Source organism: Trachemys scripta, chromosome 8, assembly GCF_013100865.1.
Source record: "Trachemys scripta elegans isolate TJP31775 chromosome 8, CAS_Tse_1.0, whole genome shotgun sequence".
Taxonomy (NCBI): Eukaryota; Metazoa; Chordata; order Testudines; family Emydidae; genus Trachemys; species Trachemys scripta.
This window is the reverse complement of record NC_048305.1, coordinates 79,615,260-79,633,667: the sequence shown is the minus strand read 5'-3', so window position 1 is coordinate 79,633,667 and position 18,408 is coordinate 79,615,260. Positions and strand designations below refer to the sequence as shown.

Below are 18,408 nucleotides of genomic sequence, written 5' to 3'. Positions count from 1 at the left end.
AAAGCTTATGCTCTAATAAATTTGTTAGTCTCTAAGGTGCCACAAGTACTCCTGTTCTTCTTTTTGCGGATACAGACTAACACGGCTGCTACTCTGAAACCTAACATCATAGTGTAATGCGGGAGCCTCAAAAGCCTACCATTACAATACACGGTCATGTGTGATTATTTTGAGGCTCTTGGTAACACTATAATGTCTCCTCTTTCTTCTACAGGTCCACGAAAGCTTATGCTCTAATAAATTTGTTAGTCTCTAAGGTGCCACAAGTACTCCTGTTCTTCTTTTTGCGGATACAGACTAACACGGCTGCTACTCTGAAACCTAACATCATAGTGTAATGCGGGAGCCTCAAAAGCCTACCATTACAATACACGGTCATGTGTGATTATTTTGAGGCTCTTGGTAACACTATAATGTCTCCTCTTTCTTCTACAGGTCCACGAAAGCTTATGCTCTAATAAATTTGTTAGTCTCTAAGGTGCCACAAGTACTCCTGTTCTTCTTTTTACTATGATGTTAAATCAAGATTCTGTAACATAATGCCAAGTCACGAGGTCATGCTGTGATTATTTGATGGTTTGGTGACCCCACTTAACATGAAAGTGTTTCTCCAGCTCTTGGAGGCAGAGGTGCTCTACCTGGAGGAGAACACAGCAGTCTGAATGGAGGAAATGTGGTCTGCATTTTACATGGCTTCTGATTAAACTGATAGTTTTTTGTCACCGTTAGTCTTTTATCATTTAAAAGCACTCATGATAACTCATTAAGTCAGCTACATAGAGCTCTAGAGCTCTACCACCAGACTCATGAACTGATTTAATGCATCTTTTAAAACCTATATTTTCCAGCTATCTCAACAGCACAGAATAGCATATGGAGTTAGATTTAATACATACATATTTTATGCTAAGAATTAAGAATCCTTGATTAATAAATGTATAGGATGCAATCCTGGCCCCACTGATGTCAGTGGGAATTTTGCCATTGAATTCAATGGGGCTAGGATTTCACCCAATATTCTTATTCAATATTATTATTTTAATAAACCCACCATTGTTTAATTCTGGATTCTACATGCAACATTCTGGGCCCACAGTCCTTAGACACTCCACAGAGCTGCTGAAATAAATCTTATAATGAACACACAATACTGTAAAATAACTAAAAATCTCCCAAAACGGAAACTTGAAATCCCGCCTGGCAACACTGCCCATCCTGAAGCAACGTTTTCTTATAGAAAAAAATGGAGTCCGATTTTTAAAAAAATGTAACTTGTTGACTGGACTTTGTTTCCATCCTACCTCGATTCCTTTCGGGCCTGGGGCCCCCGGAGGCCCTCGGTCACCTAGAAGTCCCTAAATAACAAGACAACCAAAATGAGATTTTATATCAATCAATAAGCCTATTTGCCTGGTTTCTTTTCTCTTACAATCATTCAGTGAATGAGAGGCTGAAAGCTGAGGAAGGAGACATCATTATCTGCTATTGTCCATTTCCCTTAGAAAGCCAGGAGAAAAGCTGCCCTAATTTTAACATCGGCTGGAATGCTACAGTATCTAACAAAGTTTAGCTATATTGACATTTCTAAGATTCAGACTATTTTCATTTACCCTTTGAAGGAGGAGAAGGATCAAAGTACACCGCAACCTCGATATAACACGACCCGATATAACACGAATTCGGCTATAATGTGGTAACGCAGTGCTCCAGGGGGGCAGGGCTGTGCACTCTGGTGGATCAAAGCAAGTTCAATATAACGCGGTTTCACCTATAACGCGGTAAGATTTTTTGGCTCCCGAGGACAGCGTTATATCGAGATAGAGGTGTAACTGGTGCTCACAAGAGAACAGTTTATTTTTGTTACATAACATTAGTTTGAATTTGATGGGCTGCTTAAAAAGGAACTGAGAAATCCCCTGTAAATCCAAGGTTTAGGTAATAGTTAGCCTAATATTTGGTGATAATGAAAATTGACTTATATTAAAACTATTCTTCTTTCTATCAAACTCCTCATTCTATGCAGTTATTTCCCAAAGTCCAACACAATACCACTTACACTACCAAAGCAGATCAGTAAATCAACCTTTTCTTATTCTTTGGTGGGATTACGATGGCTTTCAGAACACAAGCATTATGGAAATAGCTGTACAAAGTTTAGACTTTAATTTTTTACCCAGCTGCAAGCTACTTCCAAGCATTGACTCTGAAGGCAGTAGGCCATGAATGAATTTGTAACAAAATCTTGGTCAGTAGCATAAGACAGAACGAAATAAAGCTAAGCTCTGCTGTGTATGTGAATCAGCACTGCTTTGGCAAGGGTGATATCCTGTCATATCTCTAAACTTTATTTTCAGTGTTGTCCTGACAACTTAATTTTCAGTGTAGAAAATAACTTTGGAGACTGAAGTCCTCTATTTATTCACACAAGAGGTACTCCCTGGTAGTGGCATCACATACACCCTTCCTACACTGCCAAACCTATGTACCCAAATCCTGATCAGTTAGAGAGAGAGTTTACAAAGATTCAACCCTCAGCCAATATGTTGAGAATGCCTACCGAGACGTCAAATGTAATGCTGGCATTTGTTCTGTGGATTGGGAAGTGATTTGAGGGTATCAACTCATTCAGAACTGCTGCCAGATAGCAAAGATATTCAGCCATTACAAACCTTGGCAGGATTATATCCAGTGTCCTAGAAGTGAAGGACATATTCCATTGCCAACCCTGAGTCATCACATCCTCTTACAGCAACATTTGTAAAACTCCACTACTCAGACAGAGGATCTAATCATGTTTCAAAGATCTGGATTATCCAAGTTATAATGGTAGTAACTGGAATAAGCACTCAACCCGGCTTTATGACCAAAAAGATCTATGTAAATATATTATTATTTATGAGGGAAGCCAGGCTTACTTATATCAGATAAAGCAATGAGAACAAAAAATCATCTCTTATGAAAGAGATCATTAGCCTCTGAAGCAATATTGGATGGAAAAGCTCCAACTCTAACCCTTATTACATTTATGAAATTTAGACTGAAGGGGCACACATTTGTTCAGCAGCTTCCTGCCTGCCTTCTTAGCATGCAAAGCAACACTTCATAGAAAATGTATCGGGCCACCTCAAAATACTGAGTCTTATTAAAGTTCCCATCATTTGATTTTATCTGGAATAAAGTATGATGGAGAGCTACAGCTGGAGAGCATCTCACTGGCAAAAGCAACAGCAAGACACTTAGTCACACTCCATAAATAATACTGATCTTTAGTTGGTGAAGAAAAGTATTTCCTTAGCAAACAGAACTGTTATTTCACTATGCAATAGCAATACGTTAACAAATGCTAAGCTTTTCAGTATCGTTTAAACTCATGCAATAGTGCAAATATTAGCAAATTTCTTAGCTACTATGTGTGTTCCTAGACAGCACTTACTCAAATTTATAAAGAACATCCCAGACTTTAAAACTGAAAATTAACTGCAGTTTCCATACCCTCACTCTGAGGTTTCAGGCAATGAACAGAAAATGAAGGTAGCCTTTAGAGATGTGCCAAAATGTCTGGAAAGAATTCAGGGAGTCAGCAAATGGGGGTACCATGTATTTCCCATGTGTTCAGAACTTTCCCTTTGAGCCTCCCTTACAGGATTAATAGAACTCTTAATAGCCATTTATATGAGGTATGCTACCCAAACAAAACATCTGTGAGCAGAGGAAGGAAGCTCACAGCTATTTCCAGGGTACAACATGTATTGCTAGAGAAACCATTATGATATTTATATAGTAAGCATGTCTGCCTTACTTTTTACTCTGGCTCTTGTAACATGCAGCCAAAAGTATTTGCAAGAGTAACACAACGAACAAACAGAAAGATATTTCAGAACTTCCCAAACTAAAACACTCCTCTTTTTTATTAGTTATTATGCAAGTGCCTCATTTTTATGAACATTGGATCAAGATCAAACACCTTCTAAGATATTGCTTCCAAGATGAATAATGTGCTATGGACCAAACTATGTAATGTATCTTTTGTGCATTATTCTAGGAGTTCATATTTGTTAATTACTGTAGTAATTTGGATAAAATGGCCATTCCCAAAGTTCTACTGGTCTTCAGAGACAGGTATATCATGCTTGCATATCTTACACTCTATCATGATGGTTGGTTTCTCTCATGCTAAAATATAAAGACTAGATCACCTTCCTGGCACTTAGTGCAGATTTTGTCTCTGAAGAAGCATAGAACAGAAGAATGAGGAAAAGAGCAGCTTGGTGAAAACAGTGTTCCAAAAATAAAGACTGAAGGAAACTCTTCAAAACTGCAGTGAACCCAAGACCACTGGGAATCCTAAAGGCAAACATTTCCAGTTTCATGTAGCCCTGCTCTCTCGGTATTAGGAGCTGTGCAAAAGCTATTCCAGTTTAGTAACACTGCATCTCCAATGTAAGTCACCAATTCTCTTTGATTAGACCTGGCTGTCCAAGCTTTTGGTCCTTGAGAGCTAATGTGCTGGAGAGACCACAATGTCTTGTATAGTTATGGAATTCTTGCTGTATTAAATGAACTCTGGAATCTTAAATACTGTGGGCTATCCCTTAGCATTTCTGCTGGGATTTGAATAAATGGAGATAGACTAGTATAGTATCTCTGAAACATAAGTCCACTACTAATAGAGCAAATTAACGTTAGCTTTGAATTGCATATCCAGGGGAATAATATACATCACATCACTAAGAAGGGCTTTTGAGCTCATTTACACTATTAATGCATTAGTGTGGCTATTTAAACTGAATCTGTATTTCTAGTTCTAATTTAATCCCACTTCTCTCATGTCCACTAATGCATAGGCCGGACGTCTCCTGGAAAGGTCTTAGGTGCCCTGTCAATTCATTAATCTTACAAAAACATAATAATGACCACTCAACAGTATTCATATTAAACAAGCATAAATGGTAACAAATTAACTCAGCCAGCCAACAAATCAGAGCAAAAGAAAAGCTCCTCTCTAGTCACCTTTGCTTCTGGAAACACAACGTCAACCTTTCTCCCAAACCATGTAAAATGGCCTTTGCAGCATGCCTAGAAAGTTGTTATGTTTGGGCTGTTTGGATCAAGGCTATTTACACATTTGACAGATGTGGGAGGCAAGTGAGAGTCTGAGGTTGACCAGGTTTCCAGCAGTTGGAGTGACTATTAGATCTGAATGAGGGACTAAAAGAAGATGGCGTTTGGCTTTGTATAATTCTTACTGTTTATTAAGATATCAGTATTTAAAGGATATTATGGCCAACCCTGGCACAGATGAGACTCAAGCATACAAAACGTAAGCAAAGGGCTGAAGCAATGAAGGGTACTAGAGATTTAGGTAGCATTTGCATAGAAACGATATACAAGCTCATATGTTTAAAAGTGGATGGCTAAAGGGTTAGAAAAATACTAGTGTAACTCCGCTGTCTAAAACAGAGTTAAGCTTTGTCTACGTAGGAAAGTTGAACAAGTATAACCTAATGAGTGAATTTAAACATGTACAGTCAAACTAGTACAAACCCGTGTGGGCACTCTTATTTTGGTTTAAGAATGGCTTGTTTCAGTTTAGCAAAAAGTCAAAATAAGAGTGTCCATACAGAGGCTGCACCAGTTTAACTACACTGGAATAAAAACAAATTTAAGTTACACCGGTGCAAATTTCCTATATAGACAAGGCCTATCTTCTGACTATGAAAGGCAAGTCATGCACAGTTCACAGTTCTTTGCTAATTTCCTAAGGTGCAGTGTGACACCTATCCCCAGTCCCTGTTTTTTCCCCAAGAACCTTCTCTTCTCTTCGTATTTTCTCACTCTCAGTGCATTAATGACATTGCAATAAGGCTCTGTAAGTTCTTACCTTTGGACCTTCAGGGCCATTTAGTCCAGGTACACCAATATCTCCTGGAAAACCCTAAGGAGGAGAAGAGAGGCAAGCTGTTCATAGCATAGGAATGTTTCCATTGTACGAAGTATAAAAATGTACTTGTTATTTTGAATCTGTTTATTCATTTTAGAAATGTAACAAACCTGAATTGCAGAAAACAAGACATGGATTTGTTTTACAATATCCAAAAAACTTTGAAGTCCAATGATCTCTCTTGAAAGGACTTGGCTGAGTGACAGACTTTAAACAGCCTTCATTAAACTCAATTTGACAGATGTCAGTATAGCTTTTATTTGTCTTTAACCCTTTTGTCCATTTGACAAGGTTTATTATTAAATAGACCCAGTCTTGATCCCACTGAAACCCACAACGGAACCTTGCTCCATCAGTTATGAATGTAAACAAATTGCTTGAACCCCAGCACCTAATTGCTTGAGACCCAGCACCTCTTTCATTACAAATTGAGCACTGGGCACAACTACACAGCAGCTGTCCAGCAGCTGTTGGGAAATGAGGTTGTGGTGTCTAATGCCAGCCCTGCTTGACAGACCCCCTGAAACCTGATCGCGGGCCCCCAGGGGGCCCCGGACCGCTGGTTGAGAACCATTGGTTGAGAACCACTGATTTAGACAATGAATTCATAGTTGTACAACAAAAAACTGGTTTATACTATTTTACAAGAGGTCTTTTTACAGAGATGTTTTTTGACATTTTATATGAAAGTCACACAAGGGGCAGGAAAGTCCGATATAAATTTCCCACAGCCACCTTAACTCTGCTCCATTTTACAAAGGAAATGAACAAGTCTTTGAAACAAAACTTGCGAGCTCTTTACTGCTTTAAAGTAGAACTGCAGGAACATGTTCCTCAGGAGATTAAAAACTGGCTGCAATCTGATAAATACAAATGTTGTCCATGGACTCTTTTGCCATTTACAAGTCCTGACTGATAAGATATAAAGGTGATGGGGGGTGTGATACAGAAATCTAGATGAGCAGACAGAGTTTAATTTATGAAATCTGATGAGATTGTAGTCCACACCCGTGTGGCTGCAGGACAACAATGTTAATGGTATTCATTGAATTCTCAGGTGATCATTCCATTTAAGAACAAACTAGGCCCAAGCCAACTTAACTTTTTAAAATTGAGCAAGATCAGACTTTTTCACACTGGTATTGCCATCTGTTCTCAAGCTAGCAACTGCTGCTAGCACTGTGACACTGATATTTTATTCAGCACAGGATGCACTTATTCATCTGTCAAAATATTATTTGATTTTGTTGTTCCATTACTTTTCAAATTTTACCAAACTTGGCTCAGCTGAAAAGTAAGTATGATTAATGTTGTAGGAAATGGGTGGCATTGATCAGCCCCTACCCTGAATAAAATATCTATTATTTGATCTATAAACTTGATATGCCTGACTCTCACAAAGGTCTCCTTAACCCTTACCACAGGTCATTTGGTTCTAAAGACAAATAGGATAATTTGTGAGTAGGAAAATCAAATATCTACAAATGAAAACTAAGAGTATCTTGTAGGCATCTTTCTGACATTAATGAACGAACTACACATGTACACAGCATATTTTAAAAATATCCACAGCTTTATTTGCAATACCAAATTCTTTCAGAGATGGAGACAGCACTGCTCCCCGTTATTATTTATGTCTAAATGTATGTCAACATTGAAGTTTTGAACATTTTTTAGTTTCCCCAAGTACAAAAGAAACCTATGAAAAAAGTCTTAAGAGTTGAAAAATATTCCCATCACCTACAGTTCCCCCAAATCAAGTAACTCAAAATACACCAGTGGTTTTTATGAATCTTTCTGAAAATTATTCAGTATTAGCTGAGACTAAGCTATTAAATTTCAACCCCAAAGGTAAATTACCAAATTCATTCTAAAGCCCTTGCTTTAGAATGAAAGTACCATCTCATCCTTAACCACATTACTGCTACTGTAATATTATAAACAAAAGAGAATGAAATATATAGTACTGCTAGTCTTAGATGCTGGGGTTTTCGTGTGTTTACTTTTCATAAACTGCTTTAAATGAACTCAATCTGTGGTGTTCAGAAGTAACAAACCAGAAGTAAATGAGTAAAATAAATCAGAAATCTAAAACATATGTTTGAGAATTATTGATGTAACCTGTTTGTGACCCAGTTGGTTCTATGACCTTTAAAGAAACCTCTAAACTTTTAGTACTTGGATGCCGAGGGGCACGAGAACAAGCCCATTAGACAGAGTGACTGCCCGATTTACAATGAACTTTCAAAACAGACATTTCTGTACCAATCCTAACTCTGTACACTCTAATCTATACTAAAACATCAAAATTAATGTTCCCTTTCAAAATGGAGAAATGTTTACTAATATAGTTGTGCAACAAAACTGACATGCCTCAGATGGCACATAATATTTTATACATATGTGATAAATGCACTCTAACTGCATATTTAAAATATATCATTTATATCACTCCAGATTTTTAAATGGTTCAGGTTAGAATCTAAAAAGCACATGATTACTCACTAAATTAAACTAACTAGGTCAATGCAACAATAGTTGCTATTTCACCTTTTCATACCTCTAAAAGTTGCTGAATCTAGAGGCATTCGAGAATTTAAAATGTAGTTCTTTATATCTCTCTAACTATATGGGGGGGGGGTGTCAAAGGCATGAATGGATGGTAACTGCTGACATGAATACAATTTCCTTTAGATGATAAGGAGCCCAGAAAATGCTGCGTTAACAAGGAACTGGAAGAGCCATATTCCTTTTAAAAGCATTCTTACTTTTTTTGTGGAGAAATCCTTCTAATTTATTTATTTACTTGGGTGTATACAAATGCTTCTAAGAGAAATTCTAAAAGCTCTATGATTAAGCTGTAAGTGTAGACAAGAGCAAACTGAAGTCAGTATCGGTTCAGCTAAACCAACCCTTGAAACTGTGCTATTTCCAAATGTCAACAAGGTGTGTGACGTGCCCAGGCACTAGGGTGATGGGCACACTAGGAATACATATACTAATAATAATGGTACATCCAAATATTCACATATCTTCATTTTTATTTAAAAAAAAATTCTTCTGTACCACAAAGTCTGCTTTTTAATCTTCTGCTGAACACAATCTATAAGGAAAACACAGATACTATGACAGTCCTGGAAGACTGTTTTAAAGGGAGTTTTCAAATTAATGACATGGTATACTAATGTAGCAGTAGGAAAGTGGTTAAATAATATTTATGATCAGTTTATCAGTAAGAACCTAAATGCCTAGTCTACAGAAGTGTTGAGAAAACCTAGCCCCACAAAAATCTACAATGAATCTTAGAGCTGCATCTTGAAGCCCTTAGTAAATCTTCACATTTTCAACAAGGGGAGTTTTGCTGAGTAAAGACTTATTATTAGAGTATTAGACCCTATGGACTGGTGCTGAGGAAACTATTTGAAGAAACAGATGAAATTCAGTGAGATTCCTGACTTAGAACTGTAAGAAATTATAATTATCACATAAAGGGATGCACAGATTGGCTCATCAAGCTATAGAGACTTATCTATCTTTGTTATGCTAAATAGGTACCTTGGTATCGGTTTTCAAATTCAAATTACAGTGGATCCAGTACTGTAATATCATAGGAATCTAGAATCTGTAAAATGTCCTAATTTCATTACATAACATGGAAATTGGTCCTTTAATTTCTAATTTGGTTTACTGTTTTGATGGAGAGGAACAGCATTGCTATTCATCAACACCAAACAGGACCAAGTTGAAGCAAAAGAAATGAACAAGGCTGGAACTCTTAAATTGTCTGGACAATACTGTTTTCCTTCCAAATTCTGAGCAATGTAACTGCGCTCAGTATACTCCTACCTTCAGAATTTCTGTTTGTCAAGAGTTATTCAGGAGTCCACACCCCCAGGTCCACCTCCAGAATAAAAAAAATCTTTTTTTAAAAACACAACTGATAATCTAGGAGGCTTATGTGTAATTTCCATATGAAATTCTTGAGTGCAAAACATTAGCAGATATTTTGACACTTCCTAGGGAAATGTAAAAAGTAGAATATCTAGACTCTGCCAATAGCCAGAAGCCAAACAGCTGGTAGGTTACAGAGTACTTCTGAAATTCTGTAACAGCCAAAGAGTGTTGGACCCTTCCCATCTTAGATACATGAGGCCTGGGAAAGAATACAATTAGGTGGATTACTGATTTAGACGGAATTCCATGAGCACCGTAAGTAAAATTTTTGGATAAAGTCCTGAGAGTCATTTTATCGGGGAAGAAGACTGTAGTGGGGATTCTGCCATTTGGGCCTGGATTTCTCCTACTCACCTTGTAGAGGTAATGACCACTGAGAAGAAAGCTTTCACAGAGAGATGTAGAAGGGAGCATGATGGCTTAGGTTTAAATGGAAGCCCCGTAAGTACAGGAAGTACTAGGTTAAGGTCCCAAGAAGAAATGGGACCTTAATGGGTGTCTTCTCAACCCCTTTACGAATCTCAGAACCGTCTGATGAGAGAAGACAGATTGGCCACTGACAGGTAGATGATGCTGAAACTCCCACCAGATGAATTCTCCCCGAGCTCAGAGAAACATTAAATCATTTGACTTTTAGCAGGTATCCCAGAATCATAGGAATGACCTCGACTTCTGCCCCAGAAAGAGGTCATTCCTACTCCACAAAGTAAGTATGTCTGGTGGAGTCTTCGCTGCTGTTGACCAAAATAACCCTGAATGGAGAAGAGCAGGAACATGGGAGGCTAGACTCCCATCCAGGAGCCAGACCTTGAAATGGGGAGACATGAGCCCCTTCAAACCGAAGATACTAATCTGTGTACTGGACTTAAGTTTGGGGAAGCCAAATCCCTGTAGCCATGATGACCTGCATACAACCATGGCTGTTGCCATTGTGTGAGAAATGATGTTAACCACATCAAGGGCTGCCTGGAGAGTCGTTTTTGCTATAAGCTGTCCCTCTGTGATTAAGGTCACAAATTCTTCTCAGGAATCAGCCAGAATTTTGCTGGTGAATGCAGCAATTTTCTCACAGAGACTAAAATGGTATCTTGACAGTAGGGCTTGATAATTCAAAAGAGAGAATTGTGAGCTGGCTGAGGAGTAGTATTTCCTGTCAAATAAATCTAACTTTTCTGGCCATTTCTCCTTTGGTGTTTTGTTTTGTCTAGCTTTCTTAATAGCTGCCAAAACTGCTGGAGATGATGGGACTAGGTGGGTATAGAAATACTCAGAACCCTTGGGTGGAATCTGATATTTTCTATCCACCTTGCAAGAGGTAGGGGACACCATTGCTGGGGTCTGCCATACCACTTGGGCAAGGTCCATTATGGCCTCCTTATGGGTAAGGCTATTTTTCCACAGGAGGTAGGTGGCAGGATGTCAACCAATTTGTGTGTGGACTCCTGGGCCTTTTCTATGGATATGTGCAATGCCTCCATTATTGTCTTAAAAAAGACTTGGAACCCTTTGAAATCATCGCGCGAGGGACCCACTGCCAGGACAACTGCCTCATCTGGTGAGGAATATGATAAAGTTCCCACTAGAGATGGCTCAAGCTGTGGAGGAGCCTCTTCTGGTTCCTCCACTGGAAGCAGGAAGGGCTGTGATGGTGTCATGGCCATAGTGGCTGTGGATGCTGTGAGTACATAAAGTCTATTCACATAGTTGCAAGCTCCACAAGATGACCAAGGGCTCCAGTATGGCCATATGTGGGTGGGATATGGTCCTGATGGCCATGGTTGTGGAAACCAGAGGATTTGAGAGTGGTGAGAGTCCCAGTACCCACCTCTGGCGTGGTTCCTGGTGCTCCTGCAAGAGATCAAGGACTGTGGCAGAGAGGCCAGAGCAGAGAAGGTGAATTGCTAATCCATCTCTTCTGACCTTAATGAAGAATCAGAGGAGTAGAAATATACTGGATCCACAGGCAGAGTCAAGGGTCTTGGTGTCATTTAAGGCAATGGCAATGGAGACTGTGCTATTGCCTGTGCGTCCAATGCCATTAGGGAAATGAATATCCTGGCTCATGAACAACTGTTAAGTCCCTAAATGCTATGAATCCCATTGTGCCATTGTGGGGAACTCAAACCACCCGGTGCTGGGAACTCTGCTGGTGTTGATGTTGGTGCCGAGCATTGTGATGCTAAACTCTGTGCCACAGGTAAGACTGTAGACTCATCGGTGATATTGTCAGTGCTAAGTCCCTCGCAAGGACCGGTCTCTGAGATGGTGCTGTGAACCTCAAGCAGCCTAGTTGGGGACCTGCCCATAGAAGTTCCTGCACTCTGGGATTTATCTGAGTGCTTCTTCTCTCCCGTAGAATGCTTAAGTGGATGAGGAAAGGGAGCTGGCACTCATGCTCTCCGGAACCAGGTCTCACACAGGGCAGTGTGGATGGCCAGGGTCCAACGCAGATTCCATAGATTTATTCAGCAGAAATACCTTAAGTCTCGTCTCTCTCTGTGTGTGTTCTGGAAGTAAAAGACTTACAAATGGCGCCCTTCCCAGGAATGTAGGACTCTCCAAGAGAGTAGAGGCATTTCAGGTGTCTATCGCTGGCATAGCACCTTTGCACGAAGGGATGTTCTTAAAGCCCAGTGACCTCATTGAAGCCATCATAGAAAAAAATAAAGTTCTTTTTGTATTTTTTTTTACACCAATGGGGCAAAAAAAAAAAAATCAACTACATTAACAAACAAACTAACTGGCTGGCTAAGTACACAACTATGACTGGGTTGTACAGGGTGGTCATCTGTGGAGCAGATCTCTGATGTGCTGTCTTGATAGCAGGAGGTGGCTGAGAGGAACTAATGGTTCATACCACTGTTCATTCCAGGCACATACCACTCTTACGTATGATGAGAAACATCAGGATGCAGGCACACTGCACATATACTGATGGCCAAAAAGTCTCAGGTCTTGAGCACATGGGGTGCATGCATGCCAATAGTGGAACGTGCATATGGACAATCACTCAAAGGAGACTATGCATTTGTCCAGAGTAGTTGTATTGAAGCCAACACACTTACTTTGGATTTATGCTGGAGTAACTGAGAGCAGAATCATGTCCAATATATAAATATTATAATATGAATGTATTAAGATACTTATAGTAACACTAACTTTCATGCATTGTACATACTGTATTTATGACTCAGGTATATATTTAAGAACATAAGAACAGCCATAATGGGTCAGACCAAAGGTCCATCTAGCCCAGCATCCTGTCCTCCGACAGTGGCCAATGCCAGGTGCCCCAGAGGGAATGAACGAACAGGTAATCATCAAGTGATCCATGCCGTCACCCATTCCCAGCCAAGAGCCAAATAACTAGAAGTATTGTGTGTGCAAAATATATATGATTTAATATTACTATGAGAACATTTACTTTTGCATTATCAGATTTTGTCTTTCATCATGTAGCCTTAATTTTATCAGAACAGGTTTTTTTTTCATTTAAATTACCTTTAAAAAGCAAAAACCTAAAGAAATTGATGACTGTTGTCATTTCTGTGGGCCCATCTAAGGGTCTGACTACACTTCCAGCTCTGGGAGCCATTTCTACCTGGAACAGTCATACCTGTGCTAGCTTTGCTTGAGCTACCATTCTAACAATAGAGTGTAACTGTGGTACCACAAATCGCTGGAAGGACTAGCCGCCCCAAGTACATCCCCATCCTTGATGTACTCAGCGTGGCTACCCCCTCTTGCCACCATGGCTCTGTTTTTAGCACACTAGCTCAGGTACGTCTGCTTGATCTGGGAATTACATCCCCAGCTTGATGTGTTGACACCCTAAACTTTGAACTTGACACCTCATTGAGATGGAAGGGGTTTGTGAGGACTGCTGCTGATTAGCTGAGTTCATTTTTCTGCAAGCCTGGTTAATATGGAAGCAGCATATCTGAAAAAAATTGAAATTCAGGCCCCAGTCCTGCAATGAGTTCCACACTGGCAGAACCCTGCACCAGCAGAAAGCCGATGGAGCTCCAGGCCCAATTGGAGCTCATTGTGGGGCCAAAGCCTTGGGCACTACAGTCCTCACAATTTCCTACCAGCAGTCTGAAGTCCCATCAGACCTGCCTGGGTCCTGGTGCAATGCAAGACAACAAAGGGAGCAAATCTTGATGAGATTGCTGAAATTTTTGCAAATGCCAAATGAGCATCCTCAAAAATGATTTTTTTCAGTTGGATACAATGCTTTGATTTAGGTGAACATTTAGGGTGAGATGTGCTAAAAGTATCCAGTGTTGGCGCAACTCAGCTCCTAAATGGAAGCATTTAGGCCAATGATGAGTGTTTTTGAAAATCCCACCTGTAACATCTTCTCAGTCAGCAAGTTACCTCAACTAAATGTAATCACATATTTACAGGTACATTTGAATGAAGCAACAAGTTAGTGATTTATGGAAAATATCTTTGAGAGCACTTGAAATTGATTTGCCAAGCTAATCTCAAATTTCTTATGGTATTCAAATCATATTTGCCAAAAAGGATATCTGTTTACAATTATGGCCACTCTAATTGTGGAAATCAGAGTTATGATTTTGCATCCTCAAATAATAATGGCAGAGTTTATTTGTTGTTTATAATTATGTCTGTAGAGGGAAGATTTAATTTGAAATTTATTTTTTCTCTAAATGATTTTAGAAATGTCTGTATTTCCACAGTCACAAGCTTTCTTCTCTGCCATTTGTAAAATGTGTGCCCTATCAGTAATGTGCTGAGTAGGAAAGTAATATATATATATTAAAATGGCCTCCTCTGTGCAGGAAAAATGCACTCGAGGTTCAGTGACATTTTTTTTTTAAGGCAGCAGCAATACATTCATTTTTCCTATAAAAAATCCCGACTTTGGAAGAGGTGGGAGAAGAATTCTTAATACAGTACAAATCACAAGACATAAGATAATTGCAACTTGCCAGGAACAAACAAAAAGGTAGGGGAAATAGCAAGTAAGACAATAGAGTCTGCTGCAGGCACTTTGATTAACTGCCAGCTGAAAAGAAGCTGAGCATGATTTGTCCTCGCCTACACTTGCAACTAAGCCATGTTCAGTGTCAGTTCAGCTCTACACATCAATGGTTCTATTTTGTGGTGTAGGAAGGTCATTGTCTGTTTCAAGTGATATGCAACTTGCTTAGAAACCACTTGGAGCACTTGTGTGTGGATGCAAGGCAAGTTGCAATCATTCCACTGGAAACCAATAGTACTTAGCATAGGAAATTTCTCAGTCTAAACAAGGCCTTAGCCCAAAGGGCTCAACTAGGATTTCTGAAATGGAGCCGAACACAGTTTGGTCATGTATATGTGTGCAGTTAAACCATTTTCATAACTGATTCAACTGCATCTATTGTCGTCAACAGGCAAATTTCTTAGTAACAGTCAAATCTTAAGAATCTTTTTGATTCCAAAAGCTATATACACCAAATAGGATTTCTAATATTGACATAAATAACTTAAATTTGATTAATTTTCAGTAAAAGCTATCACACCATCAGGTGAAACCCTGTCAGAAAAGTTCACTTGCTGACCTCCCCCCTTAAAAAGTGTCCAATTTTAAATTCATTTTGGGCAGTCTTGAAAAGTGCTATGACTTACTCTCAACTTCCCCTATGGAAAAATTCCCAAGAGGAATGGTAAACTGTGTTCAACAATACAATATGGGAGACTAGCAACTTTAAGTGCACCATCTATAGTAAGATCTTGAACAAATTTTAATGGACTTCCACTAGGCTTAAAACAGCCAACCTTAATAGATAGAGGCATATTCTCTCCCTATTGCATATTCTCTGATTATAGGACAAAAGAGCTTTCAGACAAATGTGCTCTCATCTCAGAGACTTCATAGGCTGGATAACGGCAGTCAATTCCCTACCTTGCGGAAATACTGGAAAAATCCCAAGCCTTCCTTTCCACAGGGTATGTCTACACTACGGGATTAATCCGAATTTAGATAATTCGGATTTGAGATACAGGTTGTATAAAGTCGAAATGAGTGCGGCCACACTAGCACAGTAATTCGGTGGTGTGCGTCCAAGTACCGGGGCTAGCGTCGATTTCTGCACCGTTGCACTGTGGGTAGCAAATCCATAGCTATCCCATAGTTCCCGCAGTCTCCCGCGCCCATTGGGATTGTGGGTTAAGATCCCAGTGCCTGATGGGACAAAAAACATCGTCGCAGGTGGTTCTGGGTACAGTCTCACTTCCTCCCTCCCTCCCTCCCTGCATGAAAGCAACGGACGGCAGACAACCATTTTCGCGCCTTTTTTCTTGGGTGGGTGAACACTGCAGACTCCATACCACGGCAAGCATGGAGCCCGCTGAGGTCAAGACAGCACTCATGAATATTGCAAACACCTCGCGCGTTCTCGTGGAGTTTATGCTCAGCCAGGACCAGAAAAACGAGGAGAGGAGGCAGCGGCGGCGGCAGCATGATGAGGACATGGACACAGACACGGATACAGAATTCAGTGAAACCACAGGCCCCGGTGCTTTGGAGATCATGTCGTTAATGGGGCAGATTCTATCCATGGAACGCCGATTCTGGGCCCGGGAAACAAGCACAGACTGGTGGGACCGCATAGTGTTGCAGGTCTGGGACGATTCCCAGTGGCTGCGGAACTTTCGCATGCGTAAGGGCACTTTCATGGAACTTTGTGACTTGCTGTCCCCTGCCCTGAAACGCCAGAATACCAAGATGAGAGCAGCCCTCACAGTTGAGAAGCGCGTGGCGATAGCCCTGTGGAAGCTTGCAACGCCAGACAGCTACCGGTCAGTCGGGAATCAATTTGGAGTGGGCAAATCTACTGTGGGGGCTGCTGTGATGCAAGTAGCCAAAGCAATCACTCAGGTGCTGCTACGAAAGTTAGTGACTCTGGGAAATGTGCAGGCTATAGTGGATGGTTTTGCTGCAATGGGATTCCCTAACTGTGGTGGGGCAATAGACGGAACCCATATCCCTATCTTGGCACCGGAGCACCAAGCCACCGAGTACATAAACCGCAAGGGGTACTTTTCAATGGTGCTGCAAGCACTTGTGGATCACAAGGGACGTTTCACCAACATCAACGCGGGCTGGGCGGGAAGGGTTCATGACGCTCGCGTCTTCAGGAACACTACTCTGTTTAAAGGGCTGCAGCAAGGGACTTACTTTCCGGACCAGAAAATAACCGTTGGGGATGTTGAAATGCCCATAGTTATTCTTGGGGACCCAGCCTACCCCTTAATGCCATGGCTTATGAAGCCATACACAGGCAGCCTGGACAGGAGTCAGGAGCTGTTTAACTACAGGCTAAGCAAGTGCAGAATGGTGGTAGAATGTGCATTTGGCCGTTTAAAAGGCCGCTGGCGTTCATTATTGACTCGCTCTGACCTCAGCCAAAGAAATCTCCCCATTGTTATTTCTGCTTGCTGTGTGCTCCACAATCTCTGTGAAAGTAAGGGGGAGACCTTTATGGCGGGGTGGGAGGCTGAGGCAAATCGCCTGGCTGCTGATTACGCGCAGCCAGACACCAGGGCGATTAGAAGATCACACCATGAAGCGCTGTGCATCAGAGAAGCTTTGAAAACCAGTTTCATGGCTGGCCAGGCTACCGTGTGAAATATCTGTTTGTTTCTCCTTCATGAATACCCTCCCCCTTTACTGACTGATTTTCTGTAAGGAACCCACCCTGCCCCTTCCCCCAGCTTTCTTTCAAACCAAATAAAGTCACTATCATTTAAAAATCATTTATTCTTTATTAATAGATTAGAAAAAGAGGGAGGGAACCCGGGTGGTATTTGGGAGGAGGATTGCTGGGAAGGAAAAAGCCACAAAGAAAAGGTTAAAAAAATGACAGCCTTTTGCTTGGGCTGTCTACTGGGGTGGAATGGGAAGGTGTACGGAGCCTCCCCCCCCCGCGTTCTTACACGTCTGGGTGAGGAGGATACGGAACATGGGGAGGGGGGAGGGTGGAACAGGGGCTGAAGCGGCAGTCTGTTTTCCAGCAGCCGTTCCTGAACCTCCACCAGACGCCGGAGCAGCCCCAGCGTTGCATCCTTCATCCTCTGGTCTTCCTGCCGCCATCTCTCATCTCGATCGTCTCTCCTCTCCTCACGTTGGTCCCTCCTCTCCTCACGTTGGTCCCTCCTGTCCTCACGTTCACTGACTTCTTTCCTATACTTTGAAACTGTTTCCTTCCACTCATTCAGATGAGCTCTGTCACTCCTGCTGGATTGCATAATTTCAGAAAACATGTCCTCCCGCGTCTTCTTCTTACGACGCCTTATCTGTGATAACCTTCGGGATGGAGGAGGGAGGCTTGAGGAATTTGCAGCTGCTGTAGGGAGGGGAAAAAAGAGAGAATTGTTTTAAAAGCTACATTTTGCAGAACAATGCTTATACTCTTTCACGGTGACCAACACTGTTCACATTACATAGCACATGTGATTTCTGTGCAAGGTCGCATTTTGCCTCTTAATGCTGAGTGCCTGTG

The 18,408-nt window shown here is 40.9% G+C and overlaps 1 protein-coding gene across 1 annotated transcript in view; it reads right to left on the bottom strand.

Annotated features, from left to right (window-relative positions):
* Window positions 1-18,408, bottom strand: part of COL24A1 (collagen type XXIV alpha 1 chain) — a gene marked incomplete at its 3' end in the record, with an annotated part of 230,410 nt that overhangs the window by 106,305 nt on the left and 105,697 nt on the right. Inside the window, 2 exon segments of the mRNA XM_034780084.1 lie at window positions 1,302-1,355; window positions 5,882-5,935. Of these exon segments, the coding sequence (XP_034635975.1) occupies window positions 1,302-1,355; window positions 5,882-5,935 (108 nt within the window).